Source organism: Xiphias gladius, chromosome 10 (assembly GCF_016859285.1).
Source record: "Xiphias gladius isolate SHS-SW01 ecotype Sanya breed wild chromosome 10, ASM1685928v1, whole genome shotgun sequence".
Taxonomy (NCBI): Eukaryota; Metazoa; Chordata; class Actinopteri; order Istiophoriformes; family Xiphiidae; genus Xiphias; species Xiphias gladius.
Window position 1 is genome coordinate 21,887,970 of NC_053409.1, and position 27,324 is coordinate 21,915,293.

At 40.3% G+C, this 27,324-nt stretch overlaps 4 protein-coding genes and 1 long non-coding RNA gene across 8 annotated transcripts; 3 read left to right on the forward strand and 2 right to left on the reverse strand.

Annotated features, from left to right (window-relative positions):
• The first annotated feature begins 348 nt into the window (after positions 1–348).
• On the forward strand, positions 349–4,899 carry LOC120795726. Its single transcript, XR_005708272.1, has 2 exons — positions 349–688; positions 1,475–4,899. It is a non-coding gene; the product is annotated as an uncharacterized LOC120795726 (long non-coding RNA).
• A 1,099-nt stretch (positions 4,900–5,998) lies between these two features.
• Positions 5,999–9,763, reverse strand: oip5 (opa interacting protein 5). Its single transcript, XM_040137851.1, has 6 exons — positions 9,645–9,763; positions 8,637–8,976; positions 7,394–7,460; positions 7,071–7,193; positions 6,688–6,769; positions 5,999–6,254 (listed from the first exon to the last, which is right to left on the reverse strand). The coding sequence occupies exons 2-6, from the start codon at positions 8,806–8,808 to the stop codon at positions 6,162–6,164; spliced, it is 537 nt and encodes a 178-aa protein (XP_039993785.1). The 5' UTR covers positions 8,809–8,976; positions 9,645–9,763; the 3' UTR covers positions 5,999–6,161.
• On the forward strand, positions 9,153–12,787 carry nusap1 (nucleolar and spindle associated protein 1). Its single transcript, XM_040137845.1, has 12 exons — positions 9,153–9,383; positions 9,567–9,635; positions 9,729–9,944; positions 10,192–10,375; positions 10,560–10,652; positions 10,774–10,886; positions 11,007–11,057; positions 11,158–11,336; positions 11,600–11,763; positions 11,871–11,987; positions 12,079–12,190; positions 12,299–12,787. Exons 1-12 carry the CDS (start codon positions 9,309–9,311, stop codon positions 12,384–12,386), a joined length of 1,461 nt encoding a protein of 486 aa, XP_039993779.1. The 5' UTR covers positions 9,153–9,308; the 3' UTR covers positions 12,387–12,787.
• An 80-nt stretch (positions 12,788–12,867) lies between these two features.
• ndufaf1 (NADH:ubiquinone oxidoreductase complex assembly factor 1) lies at positions 12,868–17,504 on the reverse strand. Of its 4 annotated transcripts, none has more exons than XM_040137847.1 (5): positions 17,412–17,504; positions 14,750–15,292; positions 13,953–14,138; positions 13,680–13,754; positions 12,868–13,483 (listed from the first exon to the last, which is right to left on the reverse strand). In XM_040137847.1, exons 2-5 carry the CDS (start codon positions 15,263–15,265, stop codon positions 13,343–13,345), a joined length of 918 nt encoding a protein of 305 aa, XP_039993781.1. In that variant the 5' UTR covers positions 15,266–15,292; positions 17,412–17,504; the 3' UTR covers positions 12,868–13,342. The 4 variants fall into 4 exon arrangements, with proteins under 4 accessions (XP_039993781.1, XP_039993784.1, XP_039993782.1 ...); XM_040137850.1 differs by having other exon boundaries at positions 14,750–15,289; positions 17,412–17,495; XM_040137848.1 differs by lacking the exon at positions 17,412–17,504 and adding an exon at positions 16,088–16,529 and having other exon boundaries at positions 14,750–15,289.
• rtf1 (RTF1 homolog, Paf1/RNA polymerase II complex component) lies at positions 16,570–26,153 on the forward strand. Its single transcript, XM_040137844.1, has 18 exons — positions 16,570–16,757; positions 18,824–18,934; positions 19,139–19,289; positions 20,449–20,650; positions 20,925–21,042; positions 21,341–21,452; positions 21,540–21,678; positions 21,783–21,960; positions 22,129–22,211; positions 22,341–22,428; positions 22,548–22,655; positions 22,738–22,815; positions 23,103–23,224; positions 23,499–23,556; positions 24,125–24,202; positions 24,318–24,419; positions 24,837–24,951; positions 25,097–26,153. The coding sequence occupies exons 1-18, from the start codon at positions 16,674–16,676 to the stop codon at positions 25,201–25,203; spliced, it is 2,034 nt and encodes a 677-aa protein (XP_039993778.1). The 5' UTR covers positions 16,570–16,673; the 3' UTR covers positions 25,204–26,153.
• Positions 26,154–27,324: the final 1,171 nt, after the last annotated feature.

The following is a 27,324-nucleotide window of genomic DNA, read 5'->3' on the forward strand; positions in this document are numbered from 1 at the left end:
CTGATTTGGAGCAGTTAGCTGGACCACCGAGCATAACGTATAATTGAGTAATACCTCTTTAGCTAACGTTCGTAAAAATCGCGATTTACTTTTTTGATAATTAAGTGGGTGTTGGTATTAGTTCTTATATATTTTTACTTAGATTTTAACCCCTTTGCTTAAATTAGATCGATTATTTCAGGGATTTCTATTGACTCTGGTCATGCTTGTGTTCCCTTGGCGGTTAATTAGTTTGATCGACGTCCGCTTGGAGAACAGAAAAAAAAAAAAAAAACACATCCGGGGCGGGCTCCAACTTTGATTGACAGGTCACCGGCACAATCCTACTCTTCCGTTGGCTCATAGTAGCAGAGCGAAAATGGCGTAGAGCGGAGGGTGTGTGGCGAAGGGGACGAGGGGGACGAGGGGACCTTCTTCTCTTCTCTCCTCTCCTCTCCTCTCCGGCGTGTAGGGGGTGAGAGAGGGGGTCCCGGAGGTATTCGGTTTGTTCTTTTCTAAATGTGTCCCCAGCGCGGCGCGGTCCCTCTTTACAGAATAAATCCGGTACACGTCCAGTTTGGGAGACCTAAATGTGTCACCGTAGAAGAAGACTCCCCCCCCCCCCGGCTTTTGTTTACCATTGTGTGCAGCTGCAGCTCAAACCACAGCCGAAATGTCCCTGCATCATTTCGGATCAACTCACACCAAGGTCAGTGTTTCTTTACTTGCCAGCTTTAACTTATAGATTCCCCTGCACGTTTTTCTTATTTTGGAAATTGGCAAGGTAGTTTAAAGGGTGAATACGTCCAGAAATTGAATGTGGATTGTGTTAATTCAGTCATTTTTGGGTAGTAAAAGTCAGTTTCCCTAAAACAAGGCAACTCTCTCTCTAAGCCGGAAGCAAGGCATCAAAGACCTGAATTTATTATGTCATTAGGTCACATCTTGTGTATATGAATGTCCCCATATTCCAGTTAAATCACAGTGAGCTCTGTCAAATTGTCTGAGGAGTTATTTGCTTTAATCAGCGTCTGTGGAGCAGGTCCAGGGTTCGTTTATAGTAGAGATGAAACAGTTATTCAATTAATCAATCAATCAGTTGGTGAATAGAAAAATAATTGACAACAATTCGGATAACGGCTTTGAAGTCATTTTTCAAGCAAATACCCCAAACCTTCCCCAGCTTCAGCTCTCCAGTAACTATGGGGCTTTTTTCTCCGTTTTATCGGTCGAAAAGGGACATTTGAAGACGTCACTTTGGGCTTTAGGAAATCTCAACAGGCGTTTTTCACTATTTTCAGACATTTTAAAGACCAAAGTTTAATCAGTTAGTTGGAAAAATTATAGGAAGATGCCTGGTTGACATCCTCAACATACCGTGGTCCCGTGTCTCAGCTGCTCAGTTTTCATCATCCCCGCCTGGAATTTTCATATTTACAATCTGCAAACAGAACATTGAAATAATATGGAAGTAACGTGTGCATTTTTATCCTAGGGGTGGGTTTTCCAGTCAATGCAGTCGGGAAACCAGCTGAAGCCCAAACTGGAGGAACATCTCCCTTCAGATCAGCCCCGGCGCCATTGACGGATCGCCCCCACCACCACCACCACCACCCAGACCTGCGGTAAAGAACTAAGAGTCATCGAGAAGATGACCTCTTTTGGGGTTTTGGGACACGGGTGTCCTCCTTCCTGCTGTCGCTGGGACATTGGCCCTCTTGCCTCCACAGCATCCCCTCTTGTCCTGGCCCCATTTCTGCCACATGACCATCAATGAGGACATCTTCCAAGATTTTGGGCCAGTCTGACTTCCATCACGCGCGCACACCGACTATGTCTAGATGTAGCCTAACGCTGGCTGAAAAGCCACGGGGTTTCTGCACTCGCTCTATTTGTCTGAAAGTCTCCATGATTTGGGCATTTTCAGTCAGGTTTGGGTTAGATTCTTTTCTGGCTGCATGTAAACGTAGTAACTGATTTTTCTTGCGTAAGTACAAAAAAAATCCCCACTTTCTTTGGGATAGGATCAAAGCTGTTTGATAATGAACAAATTAACTGCTCCTGTTTTCTAGGGAGGCAAGTAAAGACACAAGATACTGTAGCAAAGATCAAGGCCTGTGATTAAATTAGATGCAAAGGGTGTTTAATTTTTTTTTTTTTTTTTTTGCACTACCTCATTGCCATAACAAGTCCAGAAAGGGAGTGTGATCAGTACAAGTAGCTTAACGGTTGTCCAGCGCCACAGCAGTTTTATATATTGTTCCGGGAGGAATTTTGGTTTTAGTTTTAGAGGCTCAATAGGTGGGGATGTCAGCCCACAAGCACACGATGCACATTTCACTTTCAGTTCAGCCGTTTTGACAGAAACACTGACTCACTCAAACTGTGGTCTCCTATGCATTTGTTGTAAAGGAAGGTCACGATATGGAATTTTTAATCCATGCTCTCATTTTTGCATTTCGGATTTGTAGTGCTCTCCTTTGTCAAGTCTGCAGGTTTATTCACAAATTGCAGGTAGAGACAGAATAGCTAATGTTTCCCTTGTGACTTAATGTTTGAGATCCCAAACATTTGGCAACTTAAGGTATTTAAAGTTCGTCTTTTATTACAAAAGTCTAGTCCAGTTTTCCTCCCTTAAAATACTCTTCATTTGGTCTGTCTTCCCCCCTTTCCCCTGCGTATAGTCTAATTTGATCCATTTCATACTTTAACATGTTCCCATTATTGTTGTTTTCCCCCCCTTAACATTAGCTTTCATTTGTCCATGTTCTATAACCATATGAGATGTATAAACAGACCTTTTTTACATGCTGCCAGTAGAGACAGAATTGACCGTTTGATTGATTTTGTTCAATGAAACATGAGACAAAATAATCCAAAAATTTAGTAAAAACATCATTTTTTTTGTCTCTGACCTGCTGTTTCGATGTGTCCAATAAGTTTAGAGACACCAGTGCTGAAATATCAGCTTTAATTGTCCTTGTATTTGTCCTTATCTGAAGGAAACCCTGATCTCATTTTTCAGTTTTCTTAGATAACGTTTATATGATTTTAAACCAAAAAAAAAAAAAAAAAGACATCTACCGGGATTCGTGCAATATTTGATCTTAACTGTCATGTTGTTGACCAAACTGTATATTGTATAAACAAGTGACAAGTTGTTTGAAAGCAACAAAATCACCAATGTCTTCCATTAAGATATGTATAGACTCGTGCATTAGCTTATTTAGCGGGACTGTGGTACCAACATTATAGTAGCCATGCATGACCAGTAGTGATGCTTGCTTCATAAAGAATAGTGAAATCGATTTCTAGCCGGAGCTCAAAACTGTGGAAACCATTTTCAGTAAAATTAAAGGGTAGTAGGCTGACGTACTCGACCTTTTAAATACACCGCGTCTAGATACAGCTTTGCCCTAAAATCTTAGTGCAAGATCTCCTCTTTATTCCGCATCTAGGTTGTGTAATGAAAATACAAATGAAATACGAACCAATCAGGATATGCAGTTATAAGTATTGATTCAAGTCCTTTTACAAAGGCGTATATGCTCAGCATAAGTTAGTGCTTTCTTTCAGACCTGCTGCATATTCTTAGGACTCTTGTCTTTTTTTGAAAGAAAAAAAAAAAAAAAAAAGCTTAAGAAATGTCCAAAAGGTACTCGTGCACTCTCAAGCATCAAAAGAATTTGGTAGTTATTAAGTGACAGCAAAAAAGCTCCCAAGAAACAAGTCTCAGACGTGACAATGATAGAAACCTTCAGAGAGATGTTATATAAACAGTAGTACTTTAATCCTGGATTCGGATCTAATTGGTAGGGATCCGACGTGGTGTATGAGTCCTAGAATTAAGATCCCACCATGACATTGCATTGTACATAATACCTCATAATAGTTTTGGGATTCAGAGCGTTATATTTTAATCCATAAAATTGTATTTGATTAGAGTTTTAGAAGCAATAATCTACAATAATGCATGAGTTTAGTGCCAGGGTGTAAGTGTTAAAAGGATTCTGTGACGTCACGTGGAAAGGATCCCGCCCCCCCCTTTTACGCTTATAGTAGCTAGCTATCCATTGGTCACTTTTCTGGGGAGTCGTATAATATTTGGCTTTAGGATACAGTGTTACTTATGAAGGTTTAGGATACTTCCTGCAGAACAAGGTGTGTGTGTGTGTGTGTGTGTGTGTGTGTGTGTGAGGACTGCTGTAGCATGATGGTATTACATTGACAAATTTAACTAAATGCTTCTATTTTTCAGAGAGTATTTTCCCTGCCTTGTATCCAATCAGTACATGGGAGATGCTTTGAAATTCAATTCTCGTAGCATTTTACATCCTCAGAACCCACCCCTTCCTTTAGAAATGTAGACTTTCAGTAACTCTGTGGCTGCAAAGTACTTACTGAACGAACTTGACACTTGTTTGAAAAGCACTTTCTCTCTATGTACTGACTTGCACCATCATCATCACCATCCTGTCTTGAATACCGTGTTCTAAAAACCCTGTAATGCTCTTTGTGGGGATTTATAATCACAATTTATAAGCAAGTAGGCATCTAGCAACATGAATATATGGGTTTAAAAAAATATGCATGACTTAGTAAAATAATGAATGATTTGTATTGCATGCAATAATCCAACTTTGTAATGTGAATGAGTATAATTAGGATATTGAAATGTTCATATGAGATGTTCTGTGACAACTTGGGGACGGTCCTCTGACACTACAGCAAGCATGTTGAAGTAGTTTTGATCATCAGTTGTGGTTTTTACAGACTAAACAGCACCAAAAAAGATGTAACGGAGAGTAGTTTTAAGTGTTCCTGCTCTCACTCTCTGTTGTGTCAAACAAGACCATGGCAGTACTGCCACAGTGCAGCTGAAAAAACACTGATCAACCTTTGTTCCCATGAAGAAAAAAACAACAACAAAACGAACAAAAAACACAAAAGGAAAAAAAAAAAAACATGCACACAAGCCTAGGTAAGAAGATTAATGACATTACTTTGTTGATCAACTTTTCCACTGAGGTGGGTTGTGTAGAAACTATGCACTCTAGACAGAGGAAGTGGGCATGCTTATTATGTGTGAGCCTCTTGTCTGGTTTTGTATTTACTAAAAAAAAATATATATATATGGATCTGTATCAGAAATTCAGCAATAAAATGCAGCATGGTGCCAATTGGATGGCTGGGTGTTTGTTTAGTGGAGTTACAAAGAGAATAACACAATGTACATTATCATTTTTGAAACAAGAGCAAAAGTCTATTGTTACATGCTAGAAAACAAAATATTGAGTAAAAGCAGAGCATATACATTATTCCTACATCCTTACCACTGGTGGGGCACAAAATAATGTAATTTGTTCTGAAGGTGGGGACAGAATATCAGCGTAACTGAATCGAAATCTCACAGGAACACTTCCAACAATTTGGGAAATACAATCATGCACTTTCTTTCTGAGAGTTAGCGAAGATGTCTTTATGCGAAATTATAAAAACACTACCATGTGTCCAAAGTACAGCTGAGGCCTACACACGTTAACTTAACAGTTTTGGAGGCATCCATGAACTGAGGTGTTGGAAAATGTGAGTTTAAACCTGTTGGTGGCGCTAGATTAAGTCACGGGGATCTCGTGAGTCTGGGGACCATTAATGTCTAAATGTACTTAATGTTACGTCAGTCTGTTCAAAATCTGTCAAGATATTTCCAGATGGACGTACTGGACCAAATGGGCAAAACATTACCAGCATTCCTTCACAGATTTGGCAAAGTTGAAAAAGGATTGATGGAGGTCTTAAAATATTTGACAGTATCTGGAATCAGAAATCTCTGGTTGTATTACTACTGTCCATATTTCATATTAACTGTAGACCCATTTTGACATAAATCGCTCGTGTGGAATTGTCCACTATAAGCATGTACTTCAATTTAAATACAAGCCGGAATCTTTAAAAAAAAAAAAAAAAACATAAATAAGAGATTAGTGTTCCAGCTGCAGGGACATATACAGAGACATCAATGCCTGCATCACCAAAAAAAAACATTTAATGAAAACATTAAGACACAAAAACACAGAAAAAGAAATAACATACAACACAAACTAACCTACAGGAGGTAGCAGATTAAAGAGCACATGGTCCCTAATCCCAGGACAAGGTACAGTCTAGCGTGCTCTTGCATACTACTTATCCAATACACAGGTAACACTCCTGTCGGCCAGTCTGCTCTTAATGCGTGACATCAGATCCAACTGCTCTTCAAAGTGCTGTCTCATCTGCCCACAAAAGGAAAGAACAGATTTGGTTTTCTTGGTAGAAAGCAATTGGTTTTGTTTTTGTTTGTTTTTTTTAACAAACTCATCATTTGTTCAGTTAAACTTTACAAAATCAAGGCAACTAGATTTGCTGGAATGCAGAACCGGATGGGTTTTAACCCAAGATCTCTGGCGCCACCCACAGGCCAGAAGGTCGCACTTAATTATCTGTTTATTATCTACAATTGTTTAATTAGTCGTTCGAAAATGGCCAGGTCATGTCAAGTAAATTAACTTATAGAAAACGTAAGTGCTTATCATGTGTCACTAAAGTACAGATAGTACTCAGATTATGATGTGAAAATAAGAAAAAAGAATGAACTGTTGCAATTGTACATGCAGGTGTTAATCATGATCGTCAGAATAAACACAGTATTAGCTTTTGTTGTCTCACCTCATTCATGTTTTCTCTGAGGGGCTTCAGATCAAATGTGAGTTTGGATGCCTTCACCATTGAGCTGCTGTTGAGGATGTAACTGCACAGAAAAATAAGAAAAGGGAGTTTCGATAGATCACTCAATGCACCCTACAATGACTTCATATTATCACTATCCGAAGAATGAATGAAAGGAAATCAGTCACATTTAAAAAAAAAAACAAACAAAAAAAACTTATCGATTGTGTTTCATCTCTAAGCTCAGCTTTAAAAAAAAATTCAATTCATGCAATAGAAAACACTCACAAGGCACTTGTATATTTTAGCCTCTCCAGACAGCAGTAAACCTGTACACAAAAAGTCAATATGCCTGTGTGCTCAGCAGAAGCGGCAGGGCTTACCAACTGATGTTTGCTTTGTAGAGGAGAAAGAGGGAGCGAATCGTGGCCAAACATGACGGAGCTGAGTGAATAACTTTGCCCACGGCGCAGCGGCAGCCACGACATTTTAGAGAACTGTAGATGCTGTAGAAGCAGGAGCAGTGACAACAAATAGGTCACTGACAGAAACCTTTCAGCCATGAGCGTGCAACAAACCGACCGGGAACACGTCCCCTAATGACAGTCAATAACAATTGGGTGACGGCGAAAGGATAGCGGCTTGCTCATAAAAACGTTTTGCGAAATTGTCAAAAACCAAAAACTCCACTGCTGCATGCACTCACCAATTACCCATTTCGCCTTTATGTCCTGACTCCATCGCATCACTGATGACCACATCACTGGTTACTCCTGAAGAGAGACAAAGCAGCAATGTCAGCATGTGTGCATATCAAGTACTGTAGGGCTGGGACAAATAATATACGTAGCAATAATAACAATACAGAATGATATATTCTCATATCACACTGTTATGGATACACTACCACTGATGCCATCAAATACCTCTGTTTTATTAAATGTATCACCAATTTGTATTTTTAAATATTTTGTCATGCAGCAGGCTTTCCTCATCCATGCATATATTGTGATACATTATTGTAAAACTAGCGTGCAAAATCTAGCAGATTTCATATATTTTGTGATTAATAAGTGAACAGTAGCCCTGCAAAACACAAATTAAAGAACATGCTAGGAAGTAAATTAGCCCACGTTAATTCAAAATAACATTTAATTATAATAATATCCACAACAAACTTTAATTATATAGCACCTTTTTAAAATGTCAGTGTGAAAATAAAATTAACAAATCAGCACCGTTTAAATAAAATCCAGCAAAAACAAATCAGCAGAACCCAATTACAATTCACATAAAGTAAAACAATATCATAAAACATTACCAAATGATAGCACTATTCACAACTATTTTATTTGTTTATATATACACAGACATACACATGCATATATACATATACACATACACACACACATATACACACATACACACTCATACATATACACACACACATGGGCGAAGTATTTTTTTTTTGCATTGCTGTCAACTGCCTCATAAGGTCTTGGACAGCAGACAGTTTGCTCAATTTTCTTAGAGACCACTTAGGTGTTAGAAAACTAGGTCATGACAACTAACTACCTAACTAACTAACTAAACTCCATCACTGAGGGAAGACCGTGAGATGTGGTGAAGAGGTCCAGAAAAAGCTTATAGGTGGACCTTGATTTTGTCTGCATCTGTTAAATTATTTAACATTCTGTTCTGTGAAATGCCACTTTTCTCTATTTTCTTAATTTCTAAAAAAAAAAAAAAAAAATTAATGTATTTCGCGAAGTATTGTGTTTTGGATCTCAGGGCCACCATAAACCCAACTATCACTATGCTAAACTCAGGAGACACAACACAGGTACATTTACCAACATTAGCGGAGTTCTTAATAAGTAAAACACGCAAACAACTGTTGTACTATTTTCTGACTCGACAATAATCGGTGAGAGATGAGTTGAACTTACTCAGACACACGATGGAGTCCATACGTTCGATCTCCCCACAGACGCCGAGGGAGTCCGCCAGGACAGTGTTGCATTGCGCGCAATGGAAAGTCATCTGCTGCCCGTGTACCGCCTCCGCGGCCAGTTTTCCATCGTCGATCCGTTGCATTAAGAGGCTATCGTCATATTCCATGTTGGTGAAGTTTCACGCAGTCCAGCCAGCCGGTTGTCCCGCCTGTGAATTTGAACTCCGCGCGTCGCAGAGGCAGGACGTCGCGTCCTTCAGTTTTACCTCTTCGCGTTGGCGTTTGCTCGGCGTAACACTGCCACCATCTGGAGTGACGTGAGAAATGCCGGTATACTGCCGAAGAACGTTCGCTGTAAACACTTTCATCAACAAGTGAATGTTGAATAATATCATGCGGGAAATAACGATTTCTTAATTCATCGTCGAAATTCAAGCGAAAACGTTGAGTAACAATGGGAGAACACCGACAAAGGGCCCCTTCACTCTGGTTGGCTGCGTGACACATCCGGTCTCATCCAGGAGCCAATCAGACGGCCGCAGCCGCTGTGTTTTGAATCGGGGGTAGTTTTAACCGTCGGGCGCCTCCACGGCTCGCGGTGCGGCAGAAACGAAACGAGCCTATGCTGGTTTTCTTCTCACAGAACGGGATATACTAACACATCGACATGGATTTGGACTCCATGAAATATGCAGAGCTGCGAAGCCTCGCCAAGGAGCTCGGGATTAAAGTAACCGGGAAGGTAACGGAATTGCACTTTTTCAACGGACCTAGCAGTAGTTGGATGTTATTTTGAACGGTAGCTTGTCAGGCTTGAGTAACGTTAACGGTAACTGTAAGCTAATGATCGTAGTTGTATGTAATTGGTAAGAATATACTCAATTAAACTGATTATTTTTTCCCCCCCTTGTTTGTTCGAAAACAGGCTGATAAACTCCTGAAAACTATCAAGCAGCATTACCAACAAGAAAAGAACAAGGAGGAGGAAGAGCAGGTAACTTACTCCTGGCCAATGATTCTATCTTGTTGCAAGAACAGTCTTAAGCAGTGGCTTTTTTTTCAAGTGAATATCTTGTTTGTTTCTCAGGGACAAGACAAGGATGCAGCTGCTGTCCAAGAAGACGAAAATGCAGGACAAGAGAGTGCTCAGGCGAGGAAAGAGGAGACTTGCAAGGAAGAAGCTTCCAGCACCGCCGTGTTTGTGAACACACGTCGAGGCAAAGGAAACGGTACCAAGAGAAAGATCTCTGATGCTGCGCCAGAGACCGAGGGTGGTGCTAAGTTACCTGCAAGTGTTGCACAGGTATTGCACATCATATCATAGTGACAGAACTACAACTAAATAGTGTGTAACATGCACCTTTTTAATACGAAAAAATAATCCAGGTCGCATCCTAGTGCATGTTTTTGTGCATGTGCACCCCCACTCCTCTTTGGTACAAATATGCAAAGTTGGTGCTAGGATCCCTATTCACAGGGTTATTGTGCTGCAGCATCAATTCCTTATATTCAGGAGGACTGAAGACTTAAACGACGGTTGTTCCTTTCAGGTTGATGCCAAAGTGGCTGCATCCAATGCAGCCTGTGGTGCTCGGGGTGCAAAGAAGAGAAAAGTGTCTTCTGTGAAAGACTCTTACAAAACGGAGACAGAGCTTCCTGAGGAGCCCCGGGCCACTAGCAGCGAGCAGCAGCGGGCTGACATGACGGGTGAAGCACCCGTGCACGGTGATGGAGGTTAGTATCATTGTTGGTGAAAGAGCATGCAAACTTGTTACTGTTTTATATGTTTATTTCTAATGCTGAATAGCCTTTTCCTTCCGGCCCTAGATGTAATGTCTCCTTCAGAGATTCTTTTTAACCTAAAATTATGATAAATTTTTTTCCCTTTATTTTACATACATTTTAAATATGTGTCCAGAAAAGGCAACAAAAGTGGCCAAAGCTGGTAAAATCCCTCGTTACCAAGGCCTCCAGCAGAAGAACAAGCAGTTGTTGAAGCCTGTTACTCCTAGTAAGTTCTTTGTTCTTTCTCACACATACACACACAAAAAGAATCCAGTAAGGATGCCGTTTTCCTCCACAATCTATCACAAGCTACTTAAATATTTTTTTAAATTATGTCTCTTTTTCAGACTTCAAAAAACTCCATGAGGCCCATTTTAACAAGATGGAGTCCATTGACTCATATGTACAGCGGAAGACCAGGCAGATGGAGACCTACAGAAATTCGGTTAAAGAGCTGAAGGTACTCAGAAGCTTTAAACAGTCTTGACTGACTTTGTTCAGAAAACTGTATATATGTAAATTGTAAATTAACTTTTATTTGTTTGTTTGTTTTTAATATTCCATCCATTTTCTTTTTTAGAAGCTTTCAGAAAAAACTAAACTGCAGCAAGTGGATGGCAAAACCCAAGCGGCAAGTATCATCACCTATTTAACATCCATAATGGTACAGACACTACAGTTGACTACTTCCAGAGTGCACTGAAGTTGATAAGTATGTATCTATTCTACAGAGGGCAAGTCATAGTCGTGCTTCCATGTTCAGTCCTGTTCCAGTGAATAAAAGACCAGTTGCCGACAAACGCAGACACACTTTGCTCTCGGCTAGTAAAGCTCCTCCAAAGAAACCTGCTGGGAAGGAAGATGGTCCATTCAGACCGTCTGTCCTTTCCACTCGCAGGATCAATGTTTGGTGAGTTACCCTTTCTTTCTCAGGCTTTTGCTAGGAGAGAAATCATTTCTGTAGCCAAATACTGTTATTGTTGTAACTTTTGAGATATATACAGCCATTTTTGTTTAGCCTAGTGAGTTGGTAAAGCGGTACTGACAATCTGGTAAAGCTTTGGACCTCAGCCACTCTAGTTAATTGAGAAATATTTGCTTTTGTCCCTTACAAGTAAAAAATTCCGTCAAACGTAATGCGACACTACAACAGCCAAATGTGTTTGTGTACAGGTTCTTGGAAGCCACTCCTGACAATGAGCATAAGAGGTCGTTGGTGAAGACGCCAGCACGTATGTCACCCTGTGTGACCTCGAGCACCCCACAAAAACAGGCCTCTGATGTCGGAAAGGCCAAAAATGTCAAGACTTCAACTTTCTCTGCCACAAAAACTCCAGGTACTTTAACCTTAAATCCTTGGAGTGATATCTGAATTTAGACATGTGTAGACTGTATAGATTCAATTTAATTACGTAATTAAATAATTTTTTCCTGAATCCCAAAGGGCCATTCATTTTCACCGGTAACACAAGCACTTCAACAACCCCTGGAACACAAACGAAGCCGAGCTTTGATCTGAAGGCGAGTCTGTCTCGTCCCCTCACCTACAAGCCTCATAAAGGTACAAATGGTTTTCAGTTTCCGTTTAACTGAAATATATTGTAGTATCAGACAGACAAACCCCTGATATTTTCTAAAAATTCATTTCTTAGGTAAACTGAAGCCCTTTGGAGATACCAAAGAAAACCCGACAAAAGAAGGAAACAAGTCTCTGATCTCAAACTCGCATCAGAAAAACTATAAACAGCACAGAGTCCAAACAAGGTATGTAGAAAATTAAAAACGTCCATTTTCGGATATTGATTTGTCTCCCATAATAGATTAACTCTTACAATACCAGTCTCTTACGCATGTTTCTGTATCTTATTTTAGGGAGGACAGGAGAGCAAAACACATGGAAGACCGGAAGCAAAAGAAAGAGGGTATGCTTGGGGCAAGAAGAGGCCTCGCCATGATGTAAAAATATCATGGCAAACTTGCTTGTAGACATTTGTACAGCCTGTTCCACTGTAAATATTTTGTCGTTTGCAACTGGCAAATTGATGTCTGCTGTCTCTTTTAGCCTACTGTTAGGAAAGTAGACAAGCTCCTTTATCATTTTATCAACCTACTGTGCAATGTTTAAAGTTGACTCATGCATTAGTTGAAACACTTTTTAGCTCTGAATGATGCATTTACGTACTTTGACCTGTAGAGAATTGATGTCCCTTTTTTGCTGCATTTGAAATGTGTAATTTTTGTTCTTAAAAATTTGATGCTTTGTTTCTTACTTTTCGGTTAAAATGATGCAAACACTAATGCAAACGATTTTCTTGTCTGCATTCTCCAATTAAATTTGCTATTGCAGTTTTCCAAAGTCAATGCTTTTAATATTTGATTTTTGTAACAAAATATATCAAACAGGAAGAAAATACAGAATTCACATGGAAAATATTTTTATTGTTAATGGAACATGTCACAAATACAGGACATGGAAACAACTTGATTTTTTTTGTATGAAGAGAGCAAGCAGCAAACGTTTGTTAATGTCCTGTAATTTAAAGGTACAGTGTCATCTAAGCTAAGACTGATTTATCTCCTTCACCTAGCCCTGACAATCAATTTAAGTAATTTTGGATAAAGGACCTCCCCATTACCGTACAATGTAAATGTTTGATTCAGTCAGAGTTTACCACATGTAACCAGAAATGCACTTCTTGAGTTTTACTAAACTCTGCAAGTAAGAAATAGCTGATAGGGAGGTATCACAGTACATGTATTAGAATACAGATAAACAGTGTCTTATTTCCAAGAGTGGTGGGTGGGGTGTAAATGGTTGTCCACCGCAGGAGTGTGGTATATTTCTTTATTTATAATATCAGAAGAGTGCAGCTCTTATTCAATGATAGTTCACCTGCAGTACTGTAATAGTTGCCGTCAAACCTCAGGATTCCTCTTGTACACCTCGTAGGCAAACTCCTCAGTGTGTGCATAATCCTTACAGACGCCAATGAAATCAATCTCCAGCTGGAACGGACCGTCTGCTTTATCACCCAGGGTAAATCCAATGGTGTTAACCTATAAATACAAACAGACGTAGTAAATCAAAACTAAATGGTGTATAAGGGAACAAAATTTATCAGAATGCTATGGTTGCAGGTTAAAAATATCTTTAGGCAATGATGCAAATGTACTAAACCATGTAACTTTGTCATGGCTTAGTTTACTTGTATGTCTTTGGTGCCATTTTATTGTCATTTTCAATTCGCTCTACCTTGTCCAGCCAGAGAGGATGCTGGTCATCTTGTATCCTCCCACGATGTGTGAGGAAGAACTTGGAGAAAGGTATCTGTAAATAAGTAACACCTAAGCATTAGAATCACTGCTTATCCCTGGAAGTCAAAGGGCAGCAAATGCAGTAACAATGTGCTCCGAATTCTGAGACCTTTCCTCCCATACATCTTCTCACCAGAACCCATATGAATGACACAGGACTTTTTTTTTTTTATATTTTTTTGCTCTATACATTGTACCTTATACATCATACCTTGACGTCTTGCCAGTAGGGTCCTCCTCTGGTATACAGAAAGTAACTGTAGATGTCGTCTTTCTGGTGAGAGAAGTATGTCTCTGTTGCGATGTTGATCATCCATGGACGGCCATCACCACGTACACGCAAATGCAGCGTGTTGAAGCTGGTCCAGTCGTAGTGCTTCTTCCTATCAAACGAAGCCTAGGAGAGGCAAAAATGTCCGGCGTGGTTAACTTTTAGTGCAGCTGTAGTAGTCATCTAACTCCCAACAATGTGAATTTAAGGACAATTGGGCACAGAGAAGTTACATACACACACAAAAAATAAAAAACATCATGATTGGCAATATTTACAAATCTTTAAACTCATACATGACCAATGATAAATGATAAATACTGATACATTTCCTGGCTTTTTCTGCTAGGACTGAAAGATTTCACAGCTACAAGCAAATCCATTGCAATAAAAAAAAAGTTCAGTTTACAGTTGAATTACATTTTCTCTAAATTTTATTTTCCAAAGCCTGTTTTCAAAGATTTCTCTTCAATGGCCAAGAATACAATTCCGGTCGGGGAAATACTGACACCTTTATTATTTATTTACTGGACTAAGCAGAAGTCAAACAATTACTACATCTCGCAGGATGCTGCCCCCCACTGCTCAAAAAAAAAAAAAAACCCAAAACACAGAGGACATAAGGTCGGTGTCCTTATCATAGCTATGGTCCTGGATGCTATTAATTTCCCACCCTGAGTAAAAGTGAATGTATCGTTCCCCAAACTTCAGACAGGGAAGAACAGCAGCATACTAACCAGCGGTTGTTTTGAACGCATGGTGCAGTAGCCACTGTAGCGTGTTTCTCCGTCCCTTGGAGGAGTTGAGCTCAGAGTCCCATAGAGAAAACAGGTATTATTGTTTTTGCCAAGCTTCAGGTAAACCTCGCTTTGGCCTCCCATCTCACGATCTGAGGACACCGTCCACTGCTCCAGACTCTCCGGACCTCTGAACTCCCATATCACTCTGTTCTGCTCCAGCATGTGCTCAAGAATTGGTTTGCCCTCTGGACCGACCCAGCGGTCAGAGAACTCCGTTTTCAGCAGCGTGAAATGCTTCTTTATTCCCTCCAAACCCTTCACAAAGTCAAACTTAATCTTCTGCCATGGAAACTTGTCTTCTTTGGGCTGGCCGGGCCGTCGGTATTCACCCTGGATCACAGCTCTTCTGGGCACAGTGAGAGGGGTGATGGAGGGGAGGAGCCGCTGCTGGTGGTGGTGGATGGAGCTCAGCAGCCTCAGTGAGGGGAGACGTGTCGTCTTTGGCAGGGACATTTCAGCGTTGATCTGGATGATTCACTGCTGGGATACATCACATAGGAAAGTGGTGTCATTACACTAGAGTTACCGGGTGATAATGAATAATCAAGATTCAGTCTCTTGGATTTAAAAAAAAATGTATTCATTGACTTTATAGGCTGTGATCAATATTTAAATTCTGTGTTTTGCTTATTTTATTGGTCCTGTTCACAGGTGCATCACTTATGATAGGACTTCTAGTAAATGATCAGTTGCTTTTTTGTTTTATCTCTTGACTCAGTGGCTTGCCAGGCTCTTCAGCTACACCGATTTCGTCTTGAAATATGCGTCAGCTTGTTTGTTGGTATAAGTATGTTTCCATATGTCATCTATCGTGTGTCTGACTTGTGTCTCTTTGCTGTTTATTGCGCCAGCAAGCTCCCCCCTCTGGTGGTAACCATAACCATCTCCGCAGCTGCTGAAAAACTGACGACACTGTAAATCTATTCCAGTTGTTGTACTTAATCAATAGTTAAATTCACACATAAAGAGTACAGAGTTGCTTCGTTTTCTTTGTTTCGCAGTAATAACTAATTAAGAAGACTATAGCAGTTTTTGAATCAGGTAACACTCGCTTTTGAATGAGCGTTATCCTCATTTTGACACCTCTGTTGTGTAAGTTTATTATACGGTAATGGGATAACCATAATGAAAACACTTGTTTAGGGCTGGCTACATTTTTGAAAAGGCTAAAATACATAGCCAATGTTACCATACATTACAATAAAGGGGATTCACATTATTCTGAAGATATATGATACACCGAATAAACGGCTGGCACAATCTGTTTCCACTTACTCTGGCCATGGTGTACCGGGTTGCAGGACTTTGTTCGTGTTCGTCTTGATTACGCCATAAAGATATGTCTTTATAGCGCCGTTACAACTCACAAACAACTTTATACACTGCCCTTGTGCACTCGCTTACAAACCCAAGGTTGTCCGGGTCCACACAGGAAATCCAACTGAGGCGTTTCGGTTTTCGCGCAGCACACATTCACACAGAAATGCTACACAACAGTTAACGGTCCAATCGTCGCGGACCTGAGTGCAGCCTTAGTGCACCAAAGATTACTGTCCTGACCGATGCACTCACTTTAGATACGTAGTTCCCATCTCGGTTAACTATGAACGCCACTCTTTCATTTTCTGTATTTCGATCGAATTAATAAAAAGACATGACGATTACCATCATATTTATAATTTTTATTTCACTGGCAGAAATGTAAAATCCAGCGGCAACCAGAGTATCAATAAGGGCGCGCATGCTCAGTAGTGCCTTTGTGTGGTTGACTGCAGAGCCAACTAGCTAGGTAGTAGCAACGGCTAGCCTCAAACATTTAGACGACACAGAGGTAGCTAGCAGGTTAGCCGTGCAGCTAATCATGGTGAATGTAAAGAAGCGGAAAGGTCGGGTCGTGATTGACTCTGACTCAGAAGACAGTGCTAGCGACGACAATTTAGATCAGGTAGGTGCGCTTTTTTTCTGATTTTGATAGAAGCGATTGCGTCTTAAGTTGCACACAGTTTGAGGTGAAGCTAATGCCTGCTAACTGACTGCGCTGTGTATGGCCTCGCTGAGAATAGGCCTGTCTTGTTCACAATCTTTGCCTCATTTTCTGAGTAAACACGCCATTCCCAAAGACAAACAAATGTTAGGTTTTTCTCAAGTGTTTCTGTGAGGTATTCGGCACGCGGGTAAAGTGTTTGAGGTAGTACGGAAAGCAGTGTCTTAGCATCAGGCAGCTAAGTTATGCTAACGGTAAGGTTACATTCCGAGAGATGCACTCAACGCTAGCAGTCGTGCAGTGTTGCCACGAAAATAACGCGCCATAGGCCTCTTTCTGGTTTCGAGTAGTACGCTGTTTGGGGATTTGTGAGGTAGCTTTGAGACCAAACGAGACTGGGACGTGTTTGCAGGAACAGAGACCGTAGTGGAGCCGCACTTGATTTAGCTCGGAGAACCTTATCTCCTGCATGACGTCAATGAGCTGGACTGCTATTTCGGTGTTGTTGTCAAACAAGCGCTGGCAAGTTGACGGAGGAGCTCTGCGGTCTATAGCATGTCAGTCCGAAGAGCTGCACAGGACTGCTGCTTCAATAAAAACCCCCATGTCCGTTACCTGACCGTGCACTGCCAAGTAGTTGACGCTCAAGCGAACCCACACATGCAGTGAATTGCAGATGACCAGAACAGAGAAAAGTCCAGAGTCCAGAGAGCCCTGGTTTCTCAAATCATCAGTCGGGCTATTTCTTTTTTTTTTTTTTTTTTTTTTGTCTATTTGATCACTAGTGAACTTCCATGTCCATTGCCTGAAAGAGACAATTCAGAGACAACTCATGCACACGTAGGGAATAACAGATGACCAGATGATGCTCAGACCATGAGCAGTTTTTGCTGTCTCAAGAGCTGGTCAGTTCTCTACAATTGCGTTTTAAGTTCACCACGAGGAAGCCAGCAATGCATATCAGATGTCTGCACATGTTAAGATCAGACTTATGAGTCCAAAGTAGGGATCCAGCTTTTTCTCTCCCACTATTGATTCCACTACTGTAACTCTGCCATACCGAGTACCTGTCCGATACCAGTGCTCCCAAATCTTTTTCCCCCAATCTGTAATCTGTAAACTTCACTGTGTGGAACTAATTGTCATCATATTTAAGAAAGGTAACATGAGGCCATGGATTGCTGTGACACTAAAAACCGGCACCCCAAAATACAATGTTTCTAATAGCAGAGACACTGAATTTTATAATGAAAGAGGCAAAGAAACTGTATTTTATGTGAATTGGTTACATCATGGCGGTTAATCGATTAGCTTAATAAGCTCAGTAGCAGTGCTGATGCGATACGGTGCACAAGGATCAGTGCTTTTCCACATTCTTAGAGCAGAAATGGCTGCAGCTTCACATTCTTGCCTTTGTGTGCGATCTTGCTCAAATGCATTCTGGCCCTGTTAAAGCTAGTATCTTCAATTAAAGTTCTACAGAAAATCAAGTTGAGACTAATTTCTGCTATTTGCGTCATCAGAAAGTGTTTTGATGACCACTTGTGATAAGATTTTGCTTCCTTGCTCACATGTTAATTTACCTGTGGGAAACTGACTGCCGCTGAACAAAAATACACACTTGCTCCTGCCTGTAGTGCTGGTCAGGAAGAGCTGTGGGGTCCTTTGGAAGCTTGCCACAGGTACAACCTTCATACCATTGTCTTAGTCTATCAGCTGTGTGTGGGAGGTTTTTTCTACTATATGCACATTGCAAAGCTGGCTAGTCAGTCCTTAATGTTGACCAAGGACACATTCACACTGTATATGAGGTCATATGCATCTCACGTCTGAATGCAGCTTGCAGTATTGGATCCCAGTGTATTCTCCGTGCGGTCTGGGTTTATACACACATGTATTTAAAGATGTCCTCTCATGATGCATATGAGCAAGGCTACAGTTACAGGACATTACAGTTAAATTTTTTTGAACTTTGTGGTTTTACTGGATGTTCTTGCTGAACCACATCACTGTGCTCTCAATTTCAGGAGCTGTTGTCCTTGGCAAAGAGAAAAAGGGTTGATTCAGGTGAGCAGGAAGAGCCAGTTAGCAAACCTGCGGCTTCTACAGACTCCGAGACATCTGACAGTGATGATGAGGTATGACAGCCTTTGTAATTGCTTTAAAAGACTTCACTCTTTTCAGTCTGCGATTTAAAAAATGTTTCAAATACAGTTTAGACATGTCAGAGTTCTCTCGTTGTTATCAGGCACAAGAGAATAGGCCACCATTTTTGGCCAGTTACAGTTATCTGACAACCAAAATTTATTTATTTATTTATTTATTTTCATTCCTTTGTCCAGTGGACTGTGGGTGGCACCAAAGGCAAAAAGAAGGTTAAACAAGGGAAAGGGTCTGAGAAGAAGAATGCTACGAAGAAGAAGGTTAATAAAGCAACGGCATCTGGCAGCTCTGATGGAGACAGCTCAGCTGAGAGCTCTGCACCTGAGGAGGGTAGGTGTCTTCAGTATACACGGAGAAAATGCTTTATTCTCTGAAAGCAAGATTTCTTAATTTCCTCTTTTGTCATTGCCACAAGCGTCTTCAATAAAGAATGTTTAACCATTTCATCTCAAAAGCCACAGCTGCTTTGGTTGCCTCAGTAAGCATTTCTGATAAAACATTTCAGGAACTTGTCGTGGAGGAAGTTGTGCAGATGTCAACTAGCAGCTCAGTTTCACACAACAAACCGACACACATCCTCATGTTAACGGCATCTTACAGAAATGCAAAGCAGAATGGCCAGACATATTCTGAACGGTGATTACACACGTCACAGGGTGCCATGTCCTCAGGTATTTTAGGCGGCTGTGATTAGGTGACTCACTCACTCATCCCCCTTATCCCAGCTGGCGCACGGTGTAGCGTCTCAGCTGCTCTTTGTTTATTTGTGTTACATTGTCCTGCATTGGGCTCACAAGTTTTTGGAAAAACTGGAAAAGTCTTTGGGGAAAATTCCGGAAATCTGGTCAAAATCCAGTACACGATGATAAATATATGCTTGGCAAGAAAGCAAGAAATAGCCTGCATCACAGCCTCTCTTTAACTGCTTTCATTAATTAAAAAAAATTAAGTAAACAAAGTATTAAATATGGGTAGCTCTGCAAAATATAAAAAAAGTTGAGATTATAACTTTTAAATTACCTTCATTGTGTACTTTATATTGATACTTTATCATATTAGCCATGTTGAAAAAAGTTGTTATTGCCATTTGGTGAAACTTAGATCTTGTAACCATGACAAGAAGCAGTTAGGCTGTGCTCATTCTCCAGTTTAAAAGCAGTTCCATTTCTCTCCTATTTTTAGCCACTCAAGTTTTTAAAACACATTTTTCACTGCCAAACGTTATACACATAATCTTTTTAGGGAGACATTTGAAAATCGGTGTAGGGAGAGCACAGTGGGTTAAATTAAAGGTATAGAATGTGGTCAAGCTTAATGTAGCCAATACTGATCAATTAATAATTGTCTTGATCGGCTCTGAGACCAACTTACAGATGGGTCCAGTACATACCCACACTTAAGTGTTCTTGTTTAGTGTTACTTTGCTCCGAATATGATCTGAAGCCAGCCGATTGATTCCTGTTTGTGTCAATAAATTGCTCTTTATCAGGCGAGGTGTCCGATTCAGAGAGCAACAGTTCCTCCTCCAGCTCAGACTCGGACTCCTCTGAGGACGAGGTGTTCAGGGATGGTTATGACGACGACCTGATGGGAGACGCGGAGGACAGAGCTCGTCTGGAGCAGATGACGGAGAAGGAGAGAGAGCAAGAGCTGTTCAACAGAATTGAGAAAAGAGAGGTGCTAAAGAGAAGGTGAGTGGCGATAACGTGGGAGGAAAAATGTCAAAAATGGTACATCGCATACAATACCTAAATAGTTAGTGCTTTGTTTTTGAATTTTAAGGTTCCCCCAGCTGCCAAATCCCACTTTAACCCCCACCCTTAGCATTTTCCCTCATCACATTTCTCAACAGCAGCCTTGCAATAAAAAGCAAAAACATTCATGCATTGGTCAGAGTCTGGCATCTTTACACTGCTGTTTGGGAGCTCACTGTTTATTCATTCAAGGCAACGTTTGTTGTGGCAGGTTTGAAATTAAGAAGAAGCTGAAGACGGCAAAGAAGAAAGAGAAAGAAGAGAAGAAAAAGAAGCAGGAGGAAGAACAAGAAAAAAGGAAGCAATCTCAGGTTCAAGACACACAAGTGGTGAGTCCAGTTTCGTGGTTATTTTTAAAACATACCAGATCAAAATAAAGAATAAATTCTAGTGTACAATCTTCTCTGCACAAACCTATTTTGTGAAAATTTCAGGTTATGTCTATCAACCCCTTTTAAGATTACTTTATGACTGAATATTGATTGTGTTGCACTTGCTCCATTTCTTTTCAGTGTTCCTACTGAAAGCAACATTAAAGTTACAGGTTAATGTAGTGTACGGTTTGCAGCATCACACTGGTTTGTTGATGTCATTGCGTGTGTGATTCTAATGTGCACCCCTCTCTAGGTCATGTCACACAACAAGGAGAGACGATCCAAACGTGACGAAAAACTTGACAAAAAGTCCCAGGCCATGGAAGAACTGAAGGCTGAACGTGAGAAGAAGAAAAACAAAACGGGTGGGTGTTTCTAACTTGCTCGTGACGTGATTGTTGTGACAATGAATTCAGTTCTCAATACTGACGCCGCTTCTCTTTGGCGAGCAGCGGAACTGCTGGCCAAACGTCAGCCCCTGAAGACCAGCGAGGTTTATTCTGATGATGAGGAGGAAGAGGAGGAAGACGATGACAAGTCGTCAGTCAAAAGTGATCGGAGTTCGCGTTCATCGTCTTATGATGATGATGAGTAAGTATCCCGCTTTTCATAATTAAGCAATAAAAGATTTACCTTGAGACTAACCTTTCCTCTTGCTTTTCACCTAACTCTTTACGTTACATTTCTGCTAATAGAAAAGAGGAGACTCCACCGAAGTCGCAGCCTGTTTCGTTACCAGATGAGCTCAACCGGATCCGCCTGTCCAGAAACAAGCTGGAGCGTTGGTGCCACATGCCCTTCTTTGCTAAGACTGTGACCGGCTGCTTTGTGAGGATAGGGATCGGGAACAGCAGCAGTAAACCAGTTTATAGGGTGAGCTTGGCTTCTGGGAAAAGTTTTTTTTTGTTCAGTACTGGACAGCAATGTGCTGTTGTGTAATGGTGTTGGGGAAGATCTGGGACTCTTTAGAAACAGATTTAGTTAAATAATGGCTGATCAGTGAAGTTTGGTTTAATTTTAGTCCTCCTTTGTTGTTGAAAGGTTGCTGAAATTGTGGATGTGGTGGAGACAGCGAAAGTTTACCAACTTGGATCAACGCGAACAAACAAGGGATTACAATTAAGGTAGGTAAACAGTTACGTATACCTTATACATATTAAAGTAGGTGATCAAGAATCACTTAAAAGAACCCTTTTTTCCATTATCGCTGCTCAATAAAAATGGGCCCTTTCCATGTTGTCTATCTTCCTCAGGCATGGCGGTGACACGCGGGTTTTCAGGCTCGAGTTTGTCTCAAATCAGGAGTTTACAGAAAGCGAGTTCATGAAGTGGAAGGAGGCAGTAAGTGGATTCAAAAAGAGGGAAAACTCTTTTTGAATGATCGGTGAAGTCCGACAAAGGGGAACATTCGATTCAGGCTGTGAGGTAAAAGTTTTGTGTGTTGATTTTCTCTTTTGCAGATGATGGTTGCCGGGATGCAAGTCCCAACTCTGGATGAGATCACCAAAAAGGAGCAGTCCATCAAAGAAGCTCTGAACTACAAGTTCAATGACAAAGACATAGAGGATGTAAGTCTGTTTCTTTAAATCAGCTTCTTCGCGCATTACGCAGAGGAACAAAAAAACATTTCTGTTTCTTTACTTTCTGCAGATTGTGAAAGAGAAGGACAGATTCCGAAAAGCACCACCGAATTATGCCATGAAGAAAACGCAGTTACTCAAAGATAAGGTAAAGGAAATCAAAGAACAGTTGCAGTATTTTCTGGCACCTGGGAAACTGATATGTAAAAGATGTTGTTTGATGATGTGCTGAATGTCAAGATATTGAACTGCTAGATTCACTTAAGCTGTGAGCAAATAACCCAACCAGGTAACATTTGACCGAAACGCACTCACAAATCATTAAAGCACATATCACAAATTTGCCCCAGAATGTGTAGTGCCTCTAAATATATAACCATCTGTGTCTGTCTGTCAGGCTCTTACCGATGTTCCTCTTATTTGTTTTGATTGAAGGCCATGGCAGAAGAGAGCGGCGACGGTGAGAAAGTGAAAGTGATCCAGGACGAGCTGAACGAGCTCGAGGAAAGGGCAGAAGCACTTGACAGACAGAGGACCAAGAACATCTCTGCCATCAGGTACACAAGCTACACTTATTTTATATTGTTATATTACTTTATTTGAATTTGAAGACCTTTTTATATAACTACAGCGACTTCTTGATAAAACCTGGGGGAGTTTGTGGCATCAGTTTTATGCTTCAAGGACACTTTATGTATCTATATTGTAGATAGAACATAGTTGTTTGATCGTCTTATATTTTAAAATTAACAGTCCTTAACATTATCACCATTTGCTTTTGGAGGTAATTTTTTTTGTGACAGAATTCTTTTTAAATCTTTTATTATCCAGCTACATTAATCAGAGGAACAGAAGCTGGAATATCGTTGAATCTGAGAAAGCTCTCGTGGTAAGTGTCCACCTCTTTTCACACCCTTTATACGTCTGCTTGCAATTGATAAATTGTAACACAATCATAGGCTACATATTAGCACTTTTATACTGAACGCGGAAGTGTTTGAAAATTGATTTGTGGAAAACATCCATGTGGCACCCTGTTCACATCCTGTTGTTTTTGTTTGTTGTATGCAGCAAAGGGCGTGACACAAGTAGACTCCACCTTTACCAGTCGGTTGTGTTTTCTGAAGAGAAAAAAAAAAAAACGGTCTCTTTTTTCACTAGTTGCAAATGATATCTTTAATCTCCTCCAACTTGTTGAGTGGTTGCCACACTTCAGATGTTTTCCTAATGTGGCAGCGCTCCAGTGTGACAGTGTTCCGTCACGCTGTGTTTCGCTTCAGGCCACTCTAAGCAGTGCATGTGAAGAGATGAGAGTTCTGTGTCCCACGGTTACACGAGCCCCCACTAGTTTCCATAACATTGTTCAAGCGCGCCGCTAAAATAAGGGGTTTCTAACATTTAATCGAGCTATACTGCTGTTGAAATAACCCCGTTTTTATTCCCGTATTCTCTCACAGGCTGAAGGACAAAATGCCAAAAACCAACAAATGGACCCTTTCACACGAAGACAGTGCAAACCCACCATGGTGTCAAATGTAAGATTTCTATAATTACTTAATGGCCCATTTTTGGATGTACAACATATTTAAACACTGTTGAATCTAAGTTTGTTAAACTAATCTGTCATTTCTGCCCCTCCTGGTTCTATAGGCCAGAGACCCGTCAGTCCATGCAGCTATTCTTGCTCATCTCAACCAGAAGTACGGCTCTGGGTCAACACCAGATCCTTCCAGTGCAGAGAAGAACAAACTAGTAAGCAAGACACTCCCTGTGCTCTCACAGTAAAAATGGATTGACCTCATAGGTTGTTCACCTCTTTCACTTGAGTTTGTTTGGGTAGCTGCAAATGATGCCAAATCCTGGTTGTATTCCTGTTCAAGTGGAACGTAGTGCAAACAGGGAACTGCCTGCTCGTTGCATCATTGCGGTGCTGTTGCTCCAGCTGCGACACGTTTTGCATTTTGTCTTCAGCCAACAGAAAATGGAAAGACATTTCCTTAGTCTGTTTGATTTTAAATTATTGACCATGTGCAAATGTAAGGCAGAAAATAACTCATTTTGCAGAGGGAAATGTCCAATCGGAAACTAGCGCTATCACTAAGAACTTGATTTGTACGTCTTTACCCTGAGGAGTTTGAATATCTTTTGTTGTGTGTTTCTCTGTTACAGGGACAAGCAAACCCGAAAGACAAAGATGTCCCCAAGCCAACCACTGACCTCTCAGAGGACTTGTTTAAAGTTCATGATTTTGATGTTAAGATTGACCTACAGGTTCCCAATGCAGGTAAGATGATTTTTCCCATTTGTGTTATGGTTCAGAAGATATTATGATGGAAGGAAGATTTACTTTATGGCTGCACAAAGTGCTTGTTGATGTCAATCATAGTAATTTAGCACAGACATATTGATTTTCTGTTTGTGTTCTGCAGAAGCAAAGTCTCTGTCCGTGAGCTCCAACGCGCTGCCGGTGAAGGACGGCGCTCCCCGCAGGTCACTCAACCTGGAGGACTACAAGAAGAGGAGGGGGCTGATCTGATGTGGCCAGCCCATTATTCAGAAACCACACTGCATGTGTAATTGGCTGTGCAAGAGAGAGTATGTGTGTGTGGTTGAGAGAGAGAGTGAGAATGACTGTGTGTGTGAATGACTCACGGAGGAGGATGTGTGTTTGAATGTTGATACAACAGACTGTCTATCCAAACACAGAGGAAATACTGATTGTGCAAAGACAACATTTTTCTCAATGGATCTCTCTCAGAAGAATCTTGTTTTGTTATTTTCGCATTATCTCACACAAACTCGTATATTGAGTTGTGTTTTTATGTATTTAACTACTCTCCCCCTCTTTTGGATATTCTGGAGTCGGTCCCTTTTTCTCTCTCTCCCTGTCTCTACCTGTCTCTCTCTCTCTCTCTCTCTCTCTCTCTCTCTCTCTCAAAAGGACACGGCGTTTGGGGATTATTACTTTAAACAAGGAGGACACTATTTTAGAGGACTTAGATTGGACAACTAATGGAGTTGACCAGCAATGAATTACTGTTGTAAATGTCCCCCCCTCCCAACAGAGTGTGTGATCATCTGCCCTTGCAGTCCATCCTAAATTTGAACAGCCTCGTGTATTTTTTTTTTTTTGCAGAGTGTAGATGATCACCATCTCTGACTGGATAGTGACGCCGGCCCTCCATGACCAATGTGAAAAGTTCAGTACATGTCAACTGGACATTTATCACTTTTTAAGTCTTTGGAACAACCCAATTTAAGAGGAACCCTTTTCTATGGCTGGTCTGGTTATACAAGTGTTGCTTCATTTCTGTTATCTATTGGTTGGTTGTTCATGGGATGATTCCCTTGCCCTTAATTACTCCCAGAGCAGATTCTACGTGTTATCGATTGTGTCCATAGTCAGTTCCTGTATTGATGTGGCATGCCATGTAAATATGCATTTTGGAGTGAGTGCGGAAAAAATAAAGAGGCACTGTTTCATAACTTCTGTGTCATTTTGTCTCTTTTTCTAATCTAAAGGTGAGACTGCAGCAACACAAGTCACTAACTGAGGATGTTATTTTATCTTTTTAATATGGAAGCATGGAAGATAACTAACCAGACTGAAATTACCTAATTTTATTTTTACTCATATTCGTGTAATTTAATTACCTTTTTGCATATGTTTGTTCAAATTTGGGATTTTTTTTTTTTTCAATTTTGCCTAACCTCACTAAAGGTAACATTGCTTCTATTATTACAGTACCAGAGTTAGTTTCATAAGCGTCATAAAATAGATGTGTGGAAACACATTATCAGTGAAGAAAAAGAGAGTGCTCTGGTTTTACTTTGTATGCTTTACTTTGAAATTTCCAGTTTTGCCACTGAAAACAATGTAGCTTGAACTTCTGAAAGGGGCAACTCATTCTTATTCAAGTATATTTTAAGAAATTTTAAAATAAAAGGTGTATGATGATATTGCAACAGGTCTTGTACTTATTCTACCACTGTTAATTCCATTAAATGGCACTTGACAACAGTTGTTGGAAATGTAAATAACCTCTTTTACCAATTGGTCAACAAAAGAATTTTTTTTTTAAGGATCTGCGTTTTTTGTTTTGTTTTTGTTTTTTGTTTGTTTTTAGATACAGATGCACTAAATAGTAAATCAGCTTTGTTTATTATTGCTTATTATTTGCGGAAGAAGTACCCAGGAACTTCTATGTAAGTAAAAGTAGCAATGCCACAATGTAGAAATACTTCATTACAAGTCTTAGTCCTACATTCAAAAATTTACTTAAGTAAAAGTACCATAATAACAGCATCCAAATATACTTTAAGTACCAAAAGTAAAAGTACTCATTATGCACAATGGTTATTTATTTCAGAATAATATATTATCAGATTATAAATATTGTGTGTAAATGTGTTCATCACTCTCATGTTGCAGCTGGTAAAGATGGGGGTAATTTTAATTCCTTTATATATTTCGGCGTAGTTTGGAAAATTTTCTCCTGGGGATCAATAAAGTATTATCTTAATCAATAATAATACATCATAATTTACCCGTTTATTTGGTTACATTTTGTATGACTTACGACTTATGACTTTCACCTGCTGCCTAACATATCCCACCCCTGGACAGGTGCCATTGTAAAGAGATGATCAGCGTCAT

Bases quoted from the DNA above. Each gene is read 5' to 3' on its own strand.
- oip5 (XM_040137851.1), bottom strand. From the start codon at position 8,808: ATGGAATATGACGATAGCCTCTTAATGCAACGGATCGACGATGGAAAA. The intron at 6,770-7,070 runs GTAAGCCCTGCC...TTTTCTGTGCAG, and splicing joins TACAAAGCAAACATCAGTTG to TTACATCCTCAACAGCAGCT. The intron at 6,255-6,687 runs GTGAGACAACAA...TTTTGTGGGCAG, and splicing joins TCAGAGAAAACATGAATGAG to ATGAGACAGCACTTTGAAGA.
- nusap1 (XM_040137845.1), top strand. From the start codon at position 9,309: ATGGATTTGGACTCCATGAAATATGCAGAGCTGCGAAGCCTCGCCAAG. The intron at 9,636-9,728 runs GTAACTTACTCC...TTTGTTTCTCAG, and splicing joins ACAAGGAGGAGGAAGAGCAG to GGACAAGACAAGGATGCAGC. The intron at 10,887-11,006 runs GTACTCAGAAGC...TTTCTTTTTTAG, and splicing joins ATTCGGTTAAAGAGCTGAAG to AAGCTTTCAGAAAAAACTAA.
- ndufaf1 (XM_040137847.1), bottom strand. From the start codon at position 15,265: ATGTCCCTGCCAAAGACGACACGTCTCCCCTCACTGAGGCTGCTGAGC. The intron at 14,139-14,749 runs GTTAGTATGCTG...TGCCTCTCCTAG, and splicing joins TGCGTTCAAAACAACCGCTG to GCTTCGTTTGATAGGAAGAA. The intron at 13,755-13,952 runs GTATGATGTATA...ACTTATTTACAG, and splicing joins CCTACTGGCAAGACGTCAAG to ATACCTTTCTCCAAGTTCTT.
- rtf1 (XM_040137844.1), top strand. From the start codon at position 16,674: ATGGTGAATGTAAAGAAGCGGAAAGGTCGGGTCGTGATTGACTCTGAC. The intron at 16,758-18,823 runs GTAGGTGCGCTT...TCTCAATTTCAG, and splicing joins GCGACGACAATTTAGATCAG to GAGCTGTTGTCCTTGGCAAA. The intron at 22,429-22,547 runs GTAAGTGGATTC...TCTCTTTTGCAG, and splicing joins TCATGAAGTGGAAGGAGGCA to ATGATGGTTGCCGGGATGCA.